This window comes from Myxocyprinus asiaticus, chromosome 46 (assembly GCF_019703515.2).
Source record: "Myxocyprinus asiaticus isolate MX2 ecotype Aquarium Trade chromosome 46, UBuf_Myxa_2, whole genome shotgun sequence".
Taxonomy (NCBI): domain Eukaryota; kingdom Metazoa; phylum Chordata; class Actinopteri; order Cypriniformes; family Catostomidae; genus Myxocyprinus; species Myxocyprinus asiaticus.
The window spans coordinates 20,916-42,500 of NC_059389.1; the positions used below are offsets into that span (position 1 = coordinate 20,916).

The 21,585-nt window shown below is 37.4% G+C and overlaps 1 protein-coding gene across 12 annotated transcripts in view; it reads right to left on the reverse strand.

Annotated features, from left to right (window-relative positions):
- Nucleotides 1-11,240: 11,240 nt before the first annotated feature.
- Nucleotides 11,241-21,585, reverse strand: part of LOC127435731 (von Willebrand factor A domain-containing protein 5A-like) — a 33,281-nt gene continuing 22,936 nt past the window's right edge. The window contains exons 14-20 of one of the 12 annotated variants that reach the window (XM_051689341.1): nt 15,425-15,642; nt 14,858-14,965; nt 14,681-14,695; nt 14,465-14,521; nt 13,141-13,301; nt 12,936-13,059; nt 11,241-12,033 (exon numbers count right to left, since the gene is read on the reverse strand). In XM_051689341.1, the coding sequence (XP_051545301.1) occupies nt 11,954-12,033; nt 12,936-13,059; nt 13,141-13,301; nt 14,465-14,521; nt 14,681-14,695; nt 14,858-14,965; nt 15,425-15,642 (763 nt within the window). In that variant the 3' untranslated portion in view covers nt 11,241-11,953. Of the gene's footprint in view, nt 12,034-12,935; nt 13,060-13,140; nt 13,302-14,464; nt 14,525-14,556; nt 14,696-14,857; nt 14,966-15,424; nt 15,643-21,585 lie in introns of those variants that run through there. The other 11 variants (XM_051689340.1, XM_051689339.1, XM_051689338.1 and 8 more) reach the window with 11 other exon arrangements.

The following is a 21,585-nucleotide window of genomic DNA, read 5'->3' on the forward strand; positions in this document are numbered from 1 at the left end:
GGAGCAATGAAGTCATGACCAATCATAAAAGCTGAAACTAATTGATGATTATCCAACACAGAAGATGCTGGACCAAACAAAACGGATGTTTTACAATTTTAACCTGAACGCACTGACATCACACAACAGTTTCACGGCTCAGTGGTAATATAATTAAATGTATATAATTAAATCGATATAATTTGTAGATTGACTATTGAAGTGATTAATTTACAAAATAACTAATATTAACTACCTTCACTGTTTAAAGAGCATGTGATGATCCTGGAAAAAAGCTATTTATGCTTTTATTTTTATTGACTTAATACAAAATGTTAAACCCGTGCTGTCATCCATTCAGTGTCAGATGTGGGAAATTCCGACTTGATATTTCCGATCACCGACCATAAAGGCATTCCATTGTCCGATGCTTGACAGATGCCGCTTCAACCCCTGAGAGCACATCTCCCAGATGTCTACTGGATGTGCGCTTTCATCTGGAAGATGTATTTTTAACGTTGTTTACTCAACTGCAATAATAAGACACATGTCAGTAAGTATGTCTCAGATGTCTTTGACACGATTATGATTTAGAATGTTTGTATTAGTGTTGTCACGCTACCAAAATTTCAGTAGTCGGTACCGATACCAGTGAAATTTCACAGTTCTCGATACCAATTTCTATAACACAGCAAAAATATGCTAATTTGATAATGTGCTATTGAACACACCATTTAGTTATTTTTAAATATTTAATTATTTTAAAAATTACTATTTTCCAGAACTCCATGTTTTAAAATTTAATTTAATTTCATCATCAAAATGGTGTCTATTCAATTAATCCTTAAAAGTTTTAACAAGTGAAAATAAAACTTTTCAACATGTCACTGCATGTTTCCCAAACTTTTATTCAACGGCAGTCTTGCTTGTGATATATTGCTTTATTATTATTATTATTACTATTATTATTACAGTAAATATTAAATTTTATTATACAATTGTAATATAGTTCTGTCCCAATTTCTTCCATTTTATGCATCTAGCTTTTGTTTTGAACCGTGCTTTTATTTTGACGAGTGTTTTTTTGCCGGAAGCTTCACTTTTCTCTATAAACAGTTCGGGACACACTCAGTGTGACCACTGAAGACTTTTAAGTCACGTCTGAAATCTCTTTACACTGCCCTTTGAGTCTGATAAATGCAATGTAGAACACAGTTTTGGAGTGTTTGTATTTTAGATTACTGGTGTTTGTGTATGTGATCATTTTGAAATGTGATGTTTTCATTTTTATTACTGTGAAGCACTTTGGTCAACTCTGTAGTTTTAAATGCTAATTAAATAAAGTTGAGTTGAAATTAAAGAGCAAATGCTGTGATTTAATTATATAAATATATATTTTACATGTGCTGAGTGGTTCACAGGGGATTAGTGCTCTGCTCTGTCATCTCGTACAGCATGAATGATTCTCGATGTCTGTGGACTTTCCAGTGTATGAGCGGTCTACTTTACACATTCATTTAAAGCTCATGCAGCTCATACAGACTAAGATTGTAGCATTTCACTGTTTAATAATCACACTAGAACATATTATGATTTTAATCTGATTAATTGTGCATTTCAGTGTAAAAGGAGTAACAGAGCATGCGTTCCATATTTTTCTGGCTATTTTCGTCTTCCGTGTTTGAAATGTACATACATGGTTTAGCTTCCATTGAATTTCAGTGCATCTAAGTCACGGGTGTTCTCAACATTATTCATGAGAGGGCGTGACCTTTACGCTATGAAAAGCAAGCGGTGAAGGTTTGTCAGTGTGCCGTTGCCATGCACGTGACCAGCGCTTCAAACTCAGTGTCTCGGTTGAGAGAGCCGATAGTACCCCCGTAAGTAACGTCTTTCAAGATATGCGGTAAGGTAGATTGTCTCTGACTGGGACTCGTTTGAGACACGGTTTACATTGATTGTCCCAGACAGAAATGCTATCGATTCATCCATCTTTAAAGGGATAGTTCACCCAAAAATGGAAAATTCTCTCATTATTTCCTCACCCTCATGTCATCCCAGATGTGTATGACTTTCTTTCTTCTGCAGAAAACAAATAAAGGTTTTTAGAAGAATTTCTTAGCTCTTTTGATCCATACAATGCCAGTGAATGGGTGCCAACATTTTGAAGTTTCAAAAAGCACATAAAGGCAGCGTAAAAGTAATCCATACGACTCCAGTGGTTTAATCCATGTCTTCAGAAGTGATAAGTGTGAGTGAGAAACAGATATTTAAGTCCTTTTTTACTATAGATTCTCCTTCTTGCTCAGTCAATCTCCAATTTAACTTTCACATTCTTCATTCATATCACCCCCCTGCTGGGCAGGGAGGATAATTTATGATAAAAAATTACTTAAATACTGATCATTTTCTCACCCACACCTATCATATCAATTCTGATGATGTGGATTTAACCACTGGAGTCTTATGGATTACTTTTATGCTGCCTTCATGTGCTTTTTATTTGTCAAAAATCTGGCACTTATTCACTTCTAAAAATCTTAATTTGTGTTCTGCAGAAGAAAGTCATACACATCTGGGATGACATGAGGGTGGGTAAATGATGAGAGAATCATAATTTATGGTGTTAACCGATCTAAGCGCTTATATTTGTAAATCAACGTCTTAGAATAAGTCTCAAAAGTTATTAAAGTGTACATTTTTTGTGCGTGCATATTTTCAATACAGAGTACACAGCTGGGCATTTACTGTATTTGCACATTAAATTACTGATATAAAATGACCAGTGTGATTCTGTGTACTGTATTGTGAGCTTATGAAACAGTGTACACTTTACACTTTTTGTTTGTGCACTCCGTTATGAACAATTGTGAGAATCTTTGGTGCTGTTAACTGCATTATTGAAATAAAGCTGAGTGACTGGATCACACAGTTGTTCGGTTCACTCCCCCTTCTCCCCTCACTCCGCTGCTGATCACACCCACTTTCAGTGCATCTTTTAAAAATGTGGTGAGAGCTCAACTGTGCTGAAACAGAGGGGTGTTGTGACCCTTTAAGAACCATTACATACATGTGCTTTTGTAGTGTTTCAAGATTTATTTTTACAAACGTAATCAGAATATATTCAAACTTTCTCTTAATCCCTGAGAATGCAACAGTCTAGTATGAACATAACGCAATTCACAAAAGCTAAATTTATTTAGACTTTATTTTTGATGATGACCCTTGTGAATGTCTGTCAAGATTGCGGTTATTTTTAATTGGCACTATCTGTCATGCAGGAATAATTGTGACTCATCAGGAATAATTGTGAGGAACTGGAAATAATGCCAATACAATTTGACCCATGTCGGTTCCCAGGACAATGAAAACCGGGAACAAATTCATGAAACAGGACATAGGTGGAGCATGGATAAGGCTGGGGAAGGGTTAGTCTCCCCCTGGCCACTGGCATGTGTATATTAGTACAAAAAAGACAATTCTGATTACTGCTCAGGGATGACTTTGCTCGTAACTGCTGGTCTAGGATCTGTTTCCCAGCCACAAGTCCAAACCTTATTGCTAGTGAGAAGGAAAACAGCTGAATCTAGATCAGTGGCTGCAGCCAAATTAATCTAACATCGCTTGAGGGGCTGCGGCCTATCGTTAGGGTTAGTGCATGTGCCAAGATAATGTCCTCATTTCTGAAATATTACAAATATTAAAATATTACATTAAGTAGTGTAATTCTTGGATTACAATTTATTTATTAGATTATAGTAGCAAACGAACTTGGTGAAAACGAATTCATCCAAGTTTGTAACGTACTTTTTTATTCTAGCCCACATCAATTAATTTTTACTTCAATAAGCATACCAAAGTCGAAACAACCCAGAAATGATATGACTTAGGTGAAAATAAATTCATCATACATATTCCTTGAGCTTGTAATGACTCTCTCATCACTAAATTTGTTTATAAACTTCAAAAACCTTTTAAGACATTGTTTTATCACAAATTCATGTCGGTGTGGGAACACTTAAATAAAGCTAATTATGCAGGTCCAAGTGGTTCATTTCAATTTTATTTTACTGTGGTAAGAAAGACAGAGCTTATTACTTATTATTCAAGTTTGCAGTAATGCCGATTTAACAAAAATTTTTTTTAAATATGCTTGCTCTTGCCTTCATTAAAATAATAATCAATATGAGTTGATATGGCGTCCTGTTGCTCTGACCCCCATCATCAGCAAATGTTTTGAGAGACTAATCAGAGATTACATCTGCTCTGTGCTGCCTCTCTCTCTTGACCCATTGCAGTTTGCTTACCGCAACAACCGCTCCACTGATGATGCCATTGCATCTACACTACACACTGCTCTCTCCCACCTGGAAAAAAAGAACACTTATGTGAGAATGCTGTTTGTAGACTACAGCTCAGCATTCAACACCATATTGCCCTTCAAGCTAGATGAGAAACTCCGGGCTCTGGGCTTAAACAGCTCGCTGTGCAGCTGGATCCTTGACTTCCTGTCAAGCAGACGCCAGGTGGTTAGCAACATCTCCTCATCACTGACCCTCAACACTGGAGGCCCACAGGGCTGTGTTCTCAGCCCACTCCTGTATTCCCTGTACACACATGACTGTGTGGCAACACATAGCTCCAATGCCATCATTAAGTTTGCTGATGATACGACGGTGGTAGGTCTGATCACTGACAATGATGAAACAGCCTACAGAGAGGAGATGCACACTCTGACACACTGGTGTCAGGAGCACAACCTCTTCCTCAACATCAGTAAGACAAAGGAGCTTGTGGTGGACTTCAGAAGAAAAGACAGAGAACACAGTCCCATCACCATCAATGGAGCACCGGTGGAGAGAGTCAGCAGCTTCAAGTTCCTGGGTGTCCACATCACTGAGGAACTCACATGGTCCGTCCACACTGAAGTCGTTGTGAAGATGGCTCATCAGCGCCTCTTCTTCCTGAGATGGCTGAGGAAGTTTGGAATGAACCGCCACATCCTCACACGGTTCTACACCTGCACTGTGGAGAGCATCCTGACTGGCTGCATCTCCGCCTGGTACGGCAATAGCACAGCCCACAACCGCAAAGCACTGCAAAGGGTGGTGCGAACTGCCAGACACATCATCGGAGGTGAGCTTCCCTCCCTCCAGGACATATATACCAGGCGGTGTGTGAAAAAAGCTCGGAGGATCATCAGAGACTCCAGCCACCCGAGCCATGGGCTGTTCTCACTGCTACCATCAGGCAGGCGGTATCGCAGCATCAGGACCCGCACCAGCAGACTCCATGATAGCTTCTTCCCCCAAGCAATCAGACTTTTGAACTCTTGATCTCCCACGATCAAAATACATCAGCACTGCACTTTATTACCCTTACTCTTATATCTCACACCGGACTGTCATAAATTATATTATTATTATATTATATTCTCTCTTAACAACTTACTATCAACCGACAGCCTGAATGTCAATACAGTACAATACAACCTACTGTACATTCTATATATATATACTTTTTTATATATTTTTATTTTTTATTTTTATTGAATAATGTGTATCTATATAGTGCGTATTGTATACTGTACAGTGTATGTTATTATTTGTATATTGTGTTGTGTGTAATTATGTGTATATTAGACTTTAAATTGTGTTGTGTTAATTTGATGTTATTGTAAATTGGTATATGTCTCATCACTGTCACGACTGCTATGTTGATCGGAACTGCACCCAAGAATTTCACACACCATTGCACTTGTGTATATGGTTGTGTGACAAAAAAGTGATTTGATTTTGATTTGATTTTTGATTTGATTATTTTAGTTTCCATATCTAATCATATTACTGTTTAGTTTGTAGTTGTAAGTCGGAAGTTTATTGACTGCATTGTATTAATTATTAATTGATATTACTGCATAAATAAACTTTGTTATATTACAAAGAGAAGTGTTTTGGTTTGTTTTGCATACGCCTGTGTCATGCTGACGGGATGTTAGTGCTCGGATTCAAACCTTCATTCATTGTTTTTTTCCCGAAAATCGATATTCTTCGGATGTCGATTTTCCTAAGAAAACAATCTAATATTGAGACTGTTTTACTATCTGGTTATTAGTCCCTGATTCTAGGGTGGTGCCCCGTCAATGTTAATCCTCATTAATATTCTATTGATTTTTGATAATTGATAATTATCTTTGATGATTTTTGAATTTGAAGGATCAATAAGCTAGTGTTAATTTTAATTAATGTTTCATCGACGTTAACAATTAACGATTATCTTTGATAATTGTTGATTTAAAGGATTAAAAAAGCTAACATTGATTCTCATCAATGTTCTATTGATTTTAATAATTAATCATTATCTTTGATAATGATTAATTATTGCTAATAACCAAACCCGCTCCTAAACGTAGCGCACTACATTTACTGGAGCCCCATATGAGGTTTTAATGAGTTAGATTCAATTAATTAATTTAAATATTAATTAATAACTAAAGAAATAATTATCAATTATTTCTGATAGTAACACTGATCTAAACAACCAGTAAAGCCCTACATTTTGTCCATTGTGTATCATTTTCCAAATGTTTTGAATGTAGCTAAAAGCTGCTTGATATGGATTATGAGATGCTAGTGTTGGGTTCGAGTCCACATTAATCGCATCCGAGTCAAGTCTGAGTCTTTAAACAATCGAGTCCAAGTCGAGTTCGAGTCCAAAAGGGTCCGAGTCGGACTCAAGTAGAGTCCGAATGAATCTGTTCATGAATCTGAAATAAAATTGTAAATGTAAACTCAACATCAACATTTTAAGCTTATTTTAACCTTATAAAATATAATATAAAAATATAAATGCAACAAAAAACACCTCTGTTGCATTTCATATGTACATTTTATGATTAGTATCCTGCTGAACAGACTTCAAAGTGGTTTCAGAATGAAAGTATATGCTTTAGATGTATGAAGACAAAACTGTCCTTCAACACCATTCTTATTGCGTTCTGTTGACATTTCAATTATTTGTTGCTTTTCCCCTCCACTCAAACATAGACTAAAGAAAGTGAAAGCTGCGTTAGTCATTACAACCACAGTTATTATTATTAGATTTTAATTTAGTTTGTATTTCTACTTCATTTTCAATTTGTCCTTTCAATTTAGTTTAGTTTTATCTAAAATTATGGATGAAATGCATTAAATGAAATTAATTAAATACATTTAATGTGTTTAATACATTCAATAAATGGTAATATTAAAACATTTAATAATTCCCATAAAATGTAATACAACAACATAAAAACAGAAAAGATCAGATACCATTAAACATTTATTTTTATACTACTACACTTCACACTTTTCAGTCCTCCTGCTGTGTCCAGGTGTAGGCTACTTCCCTAAAGTCAAGATCAAATTTTTATGACAAACTCTCCTTGAGCTGACGTTTCTTTTCACATTATATTTAGTATGGATAATAGGTGAATAGAGTCTTCTCCCCTCACTTGTGTTATTCATTGTATTTTGTGACTTTTTTGCCATTGAAACCCAACTGTCAGTGTTACGTCCTTGGACATATTTTAAGTGTATTTATATTTTATTTGTGATCATTTGTTTGTTTAATTACATCTGCAGATGTATGGCTTTGGCCATATTGCAACTGAGATTTTGCCTCCTTTGTGCTGTTTTTATATTGTTGTCTCTCTCTCTCGCTCCCTTGCAGGTTGCTCAACATCCAGGTGTCTGCAATAATGATTGCCAATCACTCCTCTGTCGGGATTGATGGGGTAAATTACTGTTGTTTAATTGCATTTTCTTTGTTAGGGAAGTTAGTGTTGACTTCCCACTAGTAACTGTACTTTTGTTTGTTGTTTTGGCCGTGCCCCTCCTGAAGCCTTTTATACTTCCTTTTTCTGTTTCTTGAACTAAATAAAAGTATTATTTGATTTTAAAAGTTTTTTTTCTTTTTGAGTGCTGGGACGGGAGAGGGGAACTCCAACCCTACACTGGGGCGGGACGTAAAAGTCAGCTTTACAGGTGACACATATGTGACGAACTGAGTTGTACAATTTCCATCATGGTCTATTTCATCCATCATATTAGATTAAATATCCCTGATATGTAGTGAATTTGATTTTGTCCCGATATAGTCAACACTTTCAGTTAGAAATGACTTTGCATGGTAAGCGTGAGTCTGATAAAACATGTGCTCTATTTAATAATTTGCAGAGTTAGGGAACATGCTTTTAAAAGTGTACTTGCATTATTGATGTTTCTGGGTGAGAGTGGCAGAGCACGTCTAGCAATCTATTTCATGCATACACATACAGTACGCACGAGAAAGGGAGAGAGAGATAGTGTTAAAGTACTTGCAACAACACTATACACTTATAAAATATACTATGCACTCAGCCATGTAGTATATGAATTTTCAAAGTGTAGTATCGTCCCAAATGGAACACTAAAATAATCTTTACTATAGGGAAGCATTCGCCATTTAACAGCTGACGGAAGTGGTGTTTCAAGTGCACGTGATGTGTTGCCGCTAGTTTAACGCGTTAGCCAACCTCAGTTCAACACTTGTATCTCAAAAAATGTACATATTCACACAGTGTGGGGTGATTGTAAAGCATTCAACTCACATTTGTAAGATGCTATATCCACTGAAGGTTTGCCAGCTGCTACATTCTTCATTATTTACAACTGTTTTGTCTGACTAGCAGCACAGCCAGGTAACTCCGCCCCTTCCGCTATGTACAGTAAGCCGCGTGTGCTGAGTGTATGAAGTGTGCAACATTCCACACTCCATTTTGATGGTTGAAAAAGTGCATCATCCGGGTACTTAAAGTACACTTCTTTTTGCTGCATTTTCAGTGTAAACATACTACTCGCACTACTTCTACTACAAAATAGCGTAGAATAGTACCGAATTGTGCAATTTGGACTGCACCTTTTGAAAGAGTGTGCACTGCCACTCTCAGCCAGAATAATCACACTTAAGGATGTATACACGTTATTAAATACACAGAATGTATGATAGTACTAACTGAAGAGAGCACATCAATAGGAAGACAAAGACAAATCCTCTCATTCTGTCTCTCCCGCTCGCTCTTTATCTCTTCCCTCGTCACATACAGGGGGGGTATGTGAGCATGAATGTTCCACATTGTGAAAGTGTTATAGTATCACCCCTTCATTTCTGTAAGTGTTCTGCATTGTGGCTGATTTATTTATTTTTATTTGACAAATAACCAAAAAAAAAAATGATCGGTTTTTTCGTTAACCCATTCATTTCCTATGTGGGGTCAAAAAAGACCCCAAAGATCCTGAGTGAGACCTTTTCTGTCACACCACCATAACTACCAGATTCCAGTCTGATATTTTTTTTATGTGTATAGATAGCAAGTGTGCGAAAAGTCACCAAGTCTCATGCCATTTAGATGAAGGGAAGTATTTAAAAAAAATAAGCAAATATCAAATGGGGTACCTGTAGACCCCAAAGACCCTACAAGGGTTAAGAACCTTGTTAAAGTTACGTTATTTTTTTTTGGTTTTTCATTGCATCACAAATGCCATGAACTCAGCTGGACTCGGAAAAAAATCCAGAGTTTGAAATGCTCGAGTCCAAGTCCGTGACAAGTCCAAGTCCGTCCAGGTCCGAGTCTGAACTCGAGTACCCCAACTCTATGAGATGCATTACACGTCTCCATAATCCATCAAAGTTTGTTGTTTTTTCAGTGTTTTCTTGTTATTTGTGATGGAGATAAATTACATATGCATAAAAACAACACCCTTGATTTTTTTGGGTGAAATCTAGTTATTGTTGCTACAATTGTCATTGACTTCACATGTAAAACAAATAATTAAAGGGTGTTCCATGAAAATATCCCTACCGAAGGGTCACAACCGAAATATGCCGTTTTGTGTGTTTGTTGTTTTTACAAAAAATGTAAGTTATACCATGATTTCAATTTTTTTTTTTTTTTTTATGGTGACCAGGATGGGACATGTTTCATATTATTATTCAATAAATAAGCATGATATCTTCAATTTTAACATTAAACAAAGAAAAAAGTGATTGATTTCTACATTAGTTGCATAAAGTATAATAGGGAACAGAAAATAGTTCTGAAATGGCTTAACGCTTAATATAGGCCGCCCAAAATTTTATAAAATGAATTATTAATGTTGAATCAACAAATGAAAAATACTTGTTTTCTATTTATTAAAGTTTTTTTTCTGTTATGTTTCGGTGTTGACTAAAATAGGGACGCTGTCTAAAATTAGGGATACATTTTTTTTTTTTAAATATAACGATTTCAGTAGTGAATTTATACATTTCAGATATGGTGCAATACAAATGTGAGACTTATTTGGAAAGAAATTATAAAAATATTTTTTACAACTCATCCAACCCTAAATTTGCACCACTTCTGTAGAATGACCCATATAGACGCACTACAACGGAAGTTCTGAGACATCATTTTCAAGATGGCTGTGCACTAGTTTCTCTGGCACATAAGGTGAATAGTGTGGCAGCAGACAGTGGCCTTTTTTACACACTCTGTAACTGATGATACGTTTTGAAAATGAAGTTTTATGAGATGTGAGAAATCTCTTGAGTTACAGTTAATCCACATCTGTCTGCTGTAACAATACACAGTTTATCTGCATGTAAATATTATAACTTTTCTTGATGTTTCAACCTTTCAACATATAAACTGCAGCTAGTTTAAAACTAGAAACCAAGTCAAGAAAATATGATTATCTCAGTGCAGTATTTGCATCACCACACTGGTTACCTGTTAGGATATTTGTCCATTTTTAAGTACTAAATTCTACTTGATTATAAAGCTCAGTGATTTTACCCATCATGCCTGGAATTACAATCTGGCAAATCCAGGCCTGCTTCATGTCTACAGCAGAGGTGGTGCGAGCAGATGGGAAGGTAACTAAGTCCAATGCCGGACTGATCTGAATACACATTTAGTAAGAATGTCTCAAGAAGGCCATATTTGCCAGAGTCAAATATAAACATCCTGAAAAAAATCTATTGTCTTCACTTAACCCTACACAGTGAGCCATTAATGTCTTTAACGATTGTAAGTGATTTAATAAGAAGACTAATGCTTATCTTCCATCAAAAACAAAATAAGAAATATTGATCGGAGTGATAATCTTGTGATGGGGGTTTACATGTAAGGTTTAAAAATGTTTTACAGCCATTCTCATTTGTTTCTTTAAGAGTCAAGAAGCATGACATGTGGTCACTTCACCAATCTCAAACGTGCTGCTTGTGTGGAATCTGCATTTCTTGCAGCAAGTCAAATACCTTACCAACGAGTTTCCGTATCAGTCCGTATTGTAAAACAGGCTAGATTGATTAAAGTAACTGTTCACACTAAAAGAAAATTCTGTTATCATTTAATCATCCTCATGTTGTTTCAAACCTGTATGACATTTTGTCGTCTGTGGAACACAAAAGAAAACATTAGACAGAATGTTCACTCCGTTACTTTCAGTGCATCTTTTTTAATACAATAAAAGTGAATGATGACTGAGACTGACATTCTGCCCAACATCTTGTGCTCCCATTATCTGCTCCAACATAACTTTTTAAAAAATACATTAAAATTTAGTTTAGCAAAATAAATGATGCCTCTGAAATTCATTACAAAACTCATTTCAAAAAGATAATGACAAATAGTGATAAAAAGTGTGTTCACTGTGGCAGACTGGTAATGTATCTGTCTATGAAGTAAAGAGCAGTGTGAATATTTAAAGCAAAACATACACATCACTTATATTAATACAGGACAGATTTAACAATCACTGATACATAGTGAAATAAATCTGTCAGTTATTACATTTAAATTCTGACTAAAATCTGATTCTCTATATTTTAGATCAGCAAAAAAGCACAAAGTATATGTAGTTACTGTTGATGAAGTACAGTGAAAGGTTATTTGAGAGATGTGAAAGTGTCTTTAGATTCTCAGCATGTCTTCAGACACTTGACAATCCAGCAGGAGATTCCCAGCACACACACACTGAGAGAGAGTGCCCACTGAAACACACACACACACACACACACACACACACACACACACACACACTAATGACTTGCACTAAAAAAAGAATGTGAATTACACACAATTAACCCCTTTAAAGAGATTTTTCATCAATTACTCACTATCATGATATCTCATATGACTTTCTTTCTTCAGAAAAACACATTTAAAGAAAAACAGAAAAATATCTCAGCTCAGTAGGTCTCTAAAATGCAAGTGGAGGCTGATTCGACCTTCGAAGCTCCAAAATGAACAGACAGTCAGCATAAACGTCATCTATACTTTTAACTATAAAGCATCGCTTCCGGTCAGCAGCAGTACACATGTGTGATAATCACATTGGCGTGTTCATGAGAGAACAGACGCATGTGCGACACCCGGAAGAGCACCGCTGTTTACAAATTAATAGGAGAAACGCTGTACAGAAGCTTCGTTGGTTTTGGTTTAGATCTGTATTTGCATCTGGTCATTTACTCAGAATGGGGCGTTTGTGTGCTTATCCTGAATGTCTAAACCAAGAGGAAAACATGTGATTATGTCCACAACATGCCAACATGAATACGTCACACGAAAGACCGTGCACCAGAAGAGATCATTTCACTTTAGAAGACATTAATTAAATCACTGCAGTCATATGGATTACTTTTATGCTGATTTTCTCTTCTTTTTGAAACTTTAAAGTTCTGGTCACCATTCACTTGCATTGTATGGACCTACAGAGCTGAAATATTCTTCTAAAAATCTTCATTTGTGTTCTGCAGAAGAAAGTAAGTCATACACATCTAGGATGGCATGAGGGTGAGTAAATGATGAGAGAATTTTTGGGTGAACTATCCCTTTAATCAAACTGCTCTATAGTATCAGTGACTGTGAATGTCGACTGGATGAATATTCTCACATTTCTGCGAGTGAATCCACGACACTGCCTTCATCGCCACAAACTGCCATTCGACCTGATCGTCTTTTTTAAATGCGTTTAACCAGATCAGAGCCAGAACCGTGGCCCAAACTGACCCATCCACCTGGAACATCATCCACATTCATTAGTTATTGGCTGCTGTGCACAAAAGCTCTGAATGTATTTGATACTTAATAATTATCACCTGTTCTGGTTTCTGATTGGTCACCTGATCTTCTGCCTTTCCAATCACAAGAGCCAATGAGGCGTTGAGCTCCCAGAAACCTGCAGCCGTCTGAAGAGAGATCAGCTGGAGCAAAGAGTCCTGCTTGGGTTCAGGTTCAGCTGACAACACACATGCCATGTCTGAAGACGGACAGAAAGACAGGAAATGACAGGTGAGATGAGGGGGGACCTCAAGGACTTCAGGGCAGCCATGACTAAACAATATAACACTACAAAAAATATACATACATTTATTTAAGACAGAAGTCATTTGGATACATAAAACTGTGTCTTTCTAATGTGTAATAATGAATAAATCAATGAAATGAAAATAAATGTAATCTTAAAATCAACAGCAGCATAACTGCCATAAGACCTGTTCAGACCATCTGCAGGAAATGCAAATCTAGTTTTGTGATTGCGTCCAGAAAAGTAACATTAACATCTGCCAGATCAGCCAGCAGATCGTTAAAACAAACCCCTCTGTTAAGAAAACCAACCATCATAATCTCCTTACAAGAATTTATAAGGAAGTTCTTCAGTGAGCCCAGATGATATCATCACTTACATTTAGATTACTCATGAACATTCAATCGGTGTCAAACTAGATTGCTACACTAACGACATTAAAGGCATAACATTTATTATGGTCATTTTTAGGACATTTTATCGGATGTAAAAGACACTGTAATCTTTATAGACAGGTAATGTGTATTTTTTTTCCCCCTTTTTTCTCCCAATTTGGAATGCACAATTCCCAATGTGCTTTTTAAGACCTCGTGGTCGCGTAGTGATTCGCCTCAGTCTGGGTGGCAGAGGATGAATCCCAGTTGCCTCCGCGTCTGAGACCGTCAACCTGCGCATCTTATCACGTGGCTTGTTGAGCGCGTTGCTGGCTTCACGCCATCCACCGCGGCAACCACGCCCAACTCACCACGCACCCCACCGAGAACGAACCACATTATAGCAACCGCAAGGAGTTTACCCCATGCGACTCTACCCTCCCTAGCAACCGGGCCAATTTGGTTGCTTAGGAGACCTGGCTGGAGTCACTTAGCACACCCTGGGATTCGAACTAGCGAGCTAGCAAACTCCAGGGGTGATAGCCAGCGTCATTTACCACTGAGTTACCCAGGCCCCCTCATGTAATGTGTATTTTATACAAATTATTGACATGGTCAATTGATGCAAGATTAAAATCAATAAGAAGTTCTGGTAATTAATACATTAACTTAATCTTTTAAAACGAATCCTGTATGATTAGGGTGTTGATTTGTAAGTCTGAACACGATTGGTTGATTTACCCAGGAAATTAGATTGAACCATCAAACAGTCAGCAATTGGATGGGTGGCCAGAGCAACTGCTAAAAAACACAATCTTGATCAATGCATTCAGATATGGAGAAAAAGACATTTACAGTAAATGAACACACATGTAATAGAATTGAAGGAAAAAATATTATGCGTCACATAATGTGACTGTATACTTCTCTTATCCATTACAGAACAATATGCAATACCGGGAGTTGCCATTTCTATAAAAGAACAAATAGAAAAACACATAAAAATAAAATAATAATCTAATAAAATCTTGTCACAAAGTCACAAACAAAATCTCCCATTAAAACACACCTGTACACTCCGATACACTAAAATACATATTTAACAGGTTGAAAAGAAAGTGTGTATATACTAACTGGACTTCTTACACGCCTTCATTTTCCCAGAGGCACCCAACATCAATCTCTTAGAGGAACACGCCCTCATTCTCTTACAGCAAACCGCATCTGCAGACATCATAAAGGCTGCAGAAACAGCATTCATTTTACATTTTGATGAGGTGAATATTGCAAATGTAAACCATTAAGAAAATGCATTTAGAAATTATTCTCCAAAAAAAAGATACTGAAATCTGTGCACATCCAGAAAGATGAACACATTTCCATGAAACACACACACAAAAACACACACAAACACAAACATACACACAAACAAACACACACACACAGACACACGCAAACACACACACACACACAAACACACACAGACACACGCAAACACAGACACACACACACACACAAACACACACAAACACATGCAAACACACACAAACACACACACACAGACACAAACACACACACACAGACACACAAACACACACACACAGATACACACACACACACACACACAGATATACACATAAACACACACGCATACACAGATACACACACACAGATACACACAAACACACACAAACGACTGACATTGTGTCAGGAGTCTCCTCTGCAGCAGCGGTCCAGTCACAATCTGTTTATTGTGTTTATTAACACCGATGAAGGCCGTATGAACGCAGCTCACTCCTGCCTGAATGCTGAGCTCCACCATCTTTCTCTTGATCTCCTCCACATCTGCACCTCCCGCTCGCTCCTCCTGCTCCAGACGGCCAATCACAGAGCGCACCGCCAGCCGGTGGATGGCCAATCTGCAGCAACACAAACAAACGCTGTAAAAACATTGTGCAAGCGTTTTCATGCAGAAAGTTTTTCTACATTTATGATCAAATTTAAAAACAACTGAAAGCGCACATACACAAAATATGACCTGAAGCGTTAAAAACATGGAATTGTGTTGAGCAAAATGTGTTTATTTTTCTATATGATTTGAAATTGAATATCTAAGTGACCGTACAATAAATCTAATGTTTAAGAATGAGAAAATGGCATAAATATTCAACCAATCATGTGTAGTCCAGGCCTGTGTAAAAGGTTAACATAAAAGTTGAGAATGGCACACTTGGCTTTACTTGTAAATCTTTGATATGTTGTGCGGTTGGCATCTAGCTCCCAATCACACCTCACACTCTTCAACACATCTATATTTAACTGTATATTATACTATATACATAACTACTCTATAAAGAACTATACATACTATACTGTATACTATATCATCTATTCTATGGACATCTATACTTTCCTATTCAATTAACCTCTTACACTCAGAGCGGCCCGGTACCGGTTCGAGAGAGGGCGCTGATTGCGAAAAAATACATATATATGGTATTACTCAACAACCATTTGCTGCACAAAATAGTTTTAAAGCATAGACTCTCATATTTTCAATTAATATACCTGATCTGACCAATTCTCAAATACTGCTTTTAAATTTGCTGATAAAGTAGAACTGTTCCATTTTCATAATTCACAAATTTGCCATAATAACAATCATATTTAGAACCAGTAAAAACATCAAAAGATCACACAGCCATGTGTCATATATCTTTGGAAAGGTCTTGATTAGAAGAATATATCAAGCAGATTTGTTTCACTCAGAGATTAAACTACAATAAGTATTAGCATGTGAAATGCACACATATGATAAACAGAGAAAACAGAACCATTGTCACATTTTGGTTTATAACTTCATGAAAAATAAACATGAAATAAAAAGTGGAATACCACAACTTACAGCAGACGGCTCCGAATAAAACAAGCCCACACTCGACGTGATATGATGAGCTGATCCTGAAATATTCTTCAAAGAGTGTCATCACAAGCTATTGTGGCTATCGCTAATGGCGTCTCAATGACGACAGTTTCTCTGGGATCGATTAACTGAAACATGATCCTTTACGTCATAGATGTATCAGACCATCCTCATTGGCTGTCTAGAGTGTGTTAGATTCCATATTTGGAAAAATCCATGTGTCCCACGTGATGTAAACAGAACCAGAGCGCACATACATACATGCGCACAAGAGGATGCTCAATGCACATTTTATGAAGTGATGAAATAAGAAGCCAAAGTGATCTGAATTTTATCTTTGTGGAGTTAGTTGACATAATTTTAAGTATATATAGTTTATTTTTGCATTCATAGTTTTCAGTTGTTCTGTTTTAATGTTCAATAAAACCTGCTTGGAGATGTTTTTGGACACTTTGATGAATAAAAGTCCTCTTTGGGAATCATTGTTCCAAATGGTATATCTTTGGATTGCATTGTACAATCAACACATTTTTCCCTCATGAGAGTCTCTGAGAGTGATCAAAATATATTTTCTTCAAATTTTGAAAGGTTTTCTAAAAATGTATACCTTGCATTTGATCCACTTTGCTATTTTTTATTTTTATTTTTATTTTTTGTTTTAGAGTTATAAGCTCTTACATTTGGGTATGCCATTTAAACATTAAATCCTTCAAAATTCCTACATGGTGTAAGGGGTTAAAGGCAAAATAGCCTCTAAAACATAAAACTGTTACTGACATTTGCTGTTTGAAATAATTTAAAGATCTTATTTACACAACATTGCAACGGTTGTTATCAGCCAATCATTTTAAAGCTGTAACTGACAGAGTCCCACGTGATGCCATGCGAGGATCAGACGTGAGCTCTGCGTACTTTGCTAGTTTTAATGCTTTTAATGACATAAACCAGTGAGATTCGATACACTCTATTCCATAACTGTTCTAGGAGGACAAAATGTCAAAGAATTCAAAATCCTTGGGCTCTGGAGACATTAAAAGACACTTACGTGCTCAAGCTGACACTCCTGAGAGGGCCGCGAGCCAGGAAGTCGATTTGGTCAGGGGGATGCGGGAAATACGGCGAGAGATGCTGAACATGTCGGCAATGCTGACGAAGGTCGTTGTTGACTTGGAGGATCTTGCTGTGATACGTCGATCGATTACTGCCATGAAGGCGAAGTTCTCTGATGTGGTTACAAGAGTGGCGGATGTCGAGAAATGGATCGATTATTTGGAGTCATTGAAGAGGGAATTATCTGCTAATCAGATTTCAACCAAGGTGGACTTAGAGCGTGTCTGGGAGAACCGTAGCCGGTGGAATAACGTCCATAACATTGGAATCCCTAAGGGAGCAGAGGGACAGGATACGGTGAAATTCCTGGATGGGCTCTTTCCGAATCTGTTCGACATAGCAGGCCATGAGCTGGAAATCGAGCGAGCTCACAGAGTTCCGGCTCGGCGATCCGCTGAGGGAGACAGGCCCCGATCAATTCTCACCAAATTTCTGAGATCATCCGATAAAGATCTTGTGTTACGCGAGGCGGGGAGTAAAGGAAGGCTTTCTTGAAAGAACCACAGAATTTTCTTGTTCCCAGACTTTGCGAATTCAACAAGAGAGAAATGTGATTGATTCAGGGAATGCAAGAAACTTTTACATCAATGGAAGATCGCTTTTGCATTGATATTCCCAGCCAAATTGAGAATAGATGCTAAGGATGGCCGTAAAACATTTACATGCCCACAGCAAGCGATGTCCTTCATAAAGTCAATGGAGTGAGTGGGTCGTCTTGTTGTGCTCACATTACAGCCGAGTGGATCGACTCACTGAACATTCGCTTGACTGTTGAGGATCCTGTGCGCTTTTTTTGTGTGCTGGTTCCGCATAGCGGCTGGAGTTTGTTTTTTGGATTATTTCTTGCAAAGACACTGGAGTGATTAAGTAATTTGTTGCCCTCACGTTGCAGCCGAGTGGATCGACTCACTGAACATTCGTTTGACTGTTTGAGGAATCTGCACGTTCTTTTTGTGCTGGTTCTGCCTGTTGGCTGGAGTTTGTTTTGTGGAGTATTTTTTTGCAAAGTCAGTGGAGTGAGTAATCTTGCTGTACTCATGTTGCAGCCGAGTGGACCGGCTCACTGAACATTTGCTTGACTGTTGAGGATTCTGCATGCTCTTTTTGTGCTGGTTCTGCCTAGCAGCTGCAGTTTATTTTGTAAAATGTCACACCTTCAGGACAGTTTTATGGGTGAATCCACACGCTTATTCCGCCTATCGTCTGGAGTTTGTTTAATAGATTATCTTTTGCTGTGTAATTCTGTCTCACAAAATTTGTATAGAAACACCGGACTTGAGCAATCTGATGGACGCCAGGGGTTTATGCACACATTTTTCTTTTTTCTGTTTGTTTGGTTCTGGAGGTGGTTTGGTTTCTGATTGTTGCACTAATGTTGGAATGTGGTCTTTATAATCTTGTATTTGACACACAATCTATTTTTTCTTATATGTCAAAATGTTAATATGAGTGGATTGTCTCTCTCCATGTGAAATGTGAATGGGTTGGGGCACCCCATAAAAAGAAGGAAGATTATTTCTCTTCTGAAGTGTAAGAAATATGATATAGTGTCTCTTCATGAAAGGGTGGGCATTTTTTTATAGTGCTGGCTCAAGTAAGAGCAGGGGAGTCATTACACTGATAAGTAAACATCTACAATTCAAATGTCCCAAACAGATTAAAGATAAATTACATTTACATTTTACATTTATTCATTTGGCAGACGCTTTTATCCAAAGCGACTTGCAAAAGAGGTAAACATAAGCGAATCTTCTTAAGGAGAAATTAGGAAGAGTCATTATTGTTTTAGCTGAAATTCAGGGGCAAAGTCTTATTTTGACCAATATTTACGCACCTAACATTGATGATCAGGGCTTTTTTATAGATCTTGAAGGGATGTTGCAAGCCGCTGGCACCCCTCATGATATAATATTGGGAGGAGACTTTAATCTTTGATGGATTCAGTCCTTGATCATAGTGAAGCAAAAGTGTGTAAGCCCCCTAGAGCAACACTGACGCTTCACAGGATGTGAAAAAATCTTTTAAACCCATCTGGGAGGGATTATCAATTTTTTTCATCAGTCCATAATATTTATTCTAGAATAGATTTTTTTTTATATATATATCTAAGTCCCTCATTTCATCTGTTGTTGATTGCTCAATTGGAAACATCTTAGTCTCAGATCACGCCCTGGTGAGTTTAGAGATGTTGCCACATACGGATAAAACGAAATCATATAGTTGGCACTTTAATGTATCCCTTTTGCAAAACCCTGAATTTCAACAAATGTTAAAGGCTGAAATCATTGTTTATATGGAGACCAACTGGTCCTCAGTATCCTCTGTGGGCGTGGCTTGGGAGGCACTTAAGGCGGTTCTTAGGGGTCAGATCATACAGTATGCCTCATTCACCAAAAAATCCAAAGCACGAGAACTCGTGGAGTTGGAAGAGAATATTAAAAGTGCCGAGGCAGAGCTGAAGCACCGAATGTCGTCTAATAGCCTCAGAGAATTGACCTGATTGAAATACAGATATAATACTATTTTTGTCGCAGAAAGTGAAGTTTTGGTTATTCAGGGCAAGACAGTCATACTTTGAGTCAGGGGACAGAGCAGGGAAGCTTTTGTCTAGATATATAAAGCAGAAAGAGTCTTTTTCTACCATTCTATCAGTGAAATCTGCTGGTGGTGAAATATATACCTCAGCCATTGATATTAATAATGCTTTTAAAGAATTCTATCTTGATCTTTATAGTTCCATGTCTTCATCTACTGATGAAGATATTAGAAACTTTGTGGAACCATTAGATCTTCCTAAACTGACGACTGAGCAAATAAATTCTCTTGATTCTGAGATAATCTTGGAGGAGCTTGACGAGGTAATTAAGTCCCTACCTACTGGCATGGCTCTGGGGCCTGATGGCTTTGCCACTGAATTTTTTAAATCTTATGCTACAGAACTGGCTCCACTTTTGCTAGAAGTTTATATGGAATCATTAAAGAATGGAAAGCTTCCTCCAACCATGACACAAACCCGGATCAGTCTGATTCTTTCTTTTGTTATTAACATTTTTATTGATTCCATCTACAAAAACCAATAAACCTAACATAAAATATGGAATCAATTATATAAATGAACCCCCCCCCACCCCCGAACAACCCCCCCACCCGACACAAACACGCATTACAGTGGTCTCTTACACTTATAACAAAAAATTAGAAACAAGCTAAAAAAAATATACTTTAAAAACAAAAACAAGAGTGCACATAAACATCAAACTAAAAATTAAAAATCAAAAATCCCTCTCTACTGCCCCTCCCCGAGAACCATCCAAAAAATCAAAATATCCACCCCACTTCCTATTAAACAAATCCCACTTTCCCAACCTTCTATATATCACCTCCTTAAATGCTGCAACCTCACTCATCTCCCCACACCACTCCCGAAACGAGGGTGCCCCAGCCGTCTTCCACCCCCTGAGAATTATTCGCCTGGCCACCATAACTCCGGCCAGGACCCAACCTCTCAAATGGCTATCCCCAAAATTAATGACCTCCCCATCACCCAAAATGCAGAGTCTGGGGCAAAATAAAAACCGTGTTTCCAACACATCACACATAAATCCCTGAATCTTCAACCAAAATTCCTGTATTTTAACACATCCCCAAAAAAACATGGTTGTGTCCCCGTCTTCTGATTGGCATCGCCAGCAGGTGGGTGTGTCTTTAAGACCAAGTCTATACAATATAGAGGGTGTCCAATATAATCGATTCAAAATCTTAAATTGCATCAGACGCACCCTTGAATCTCTAGATGTAGACTTGACGTTTTTTAGAATCTTACTCCACA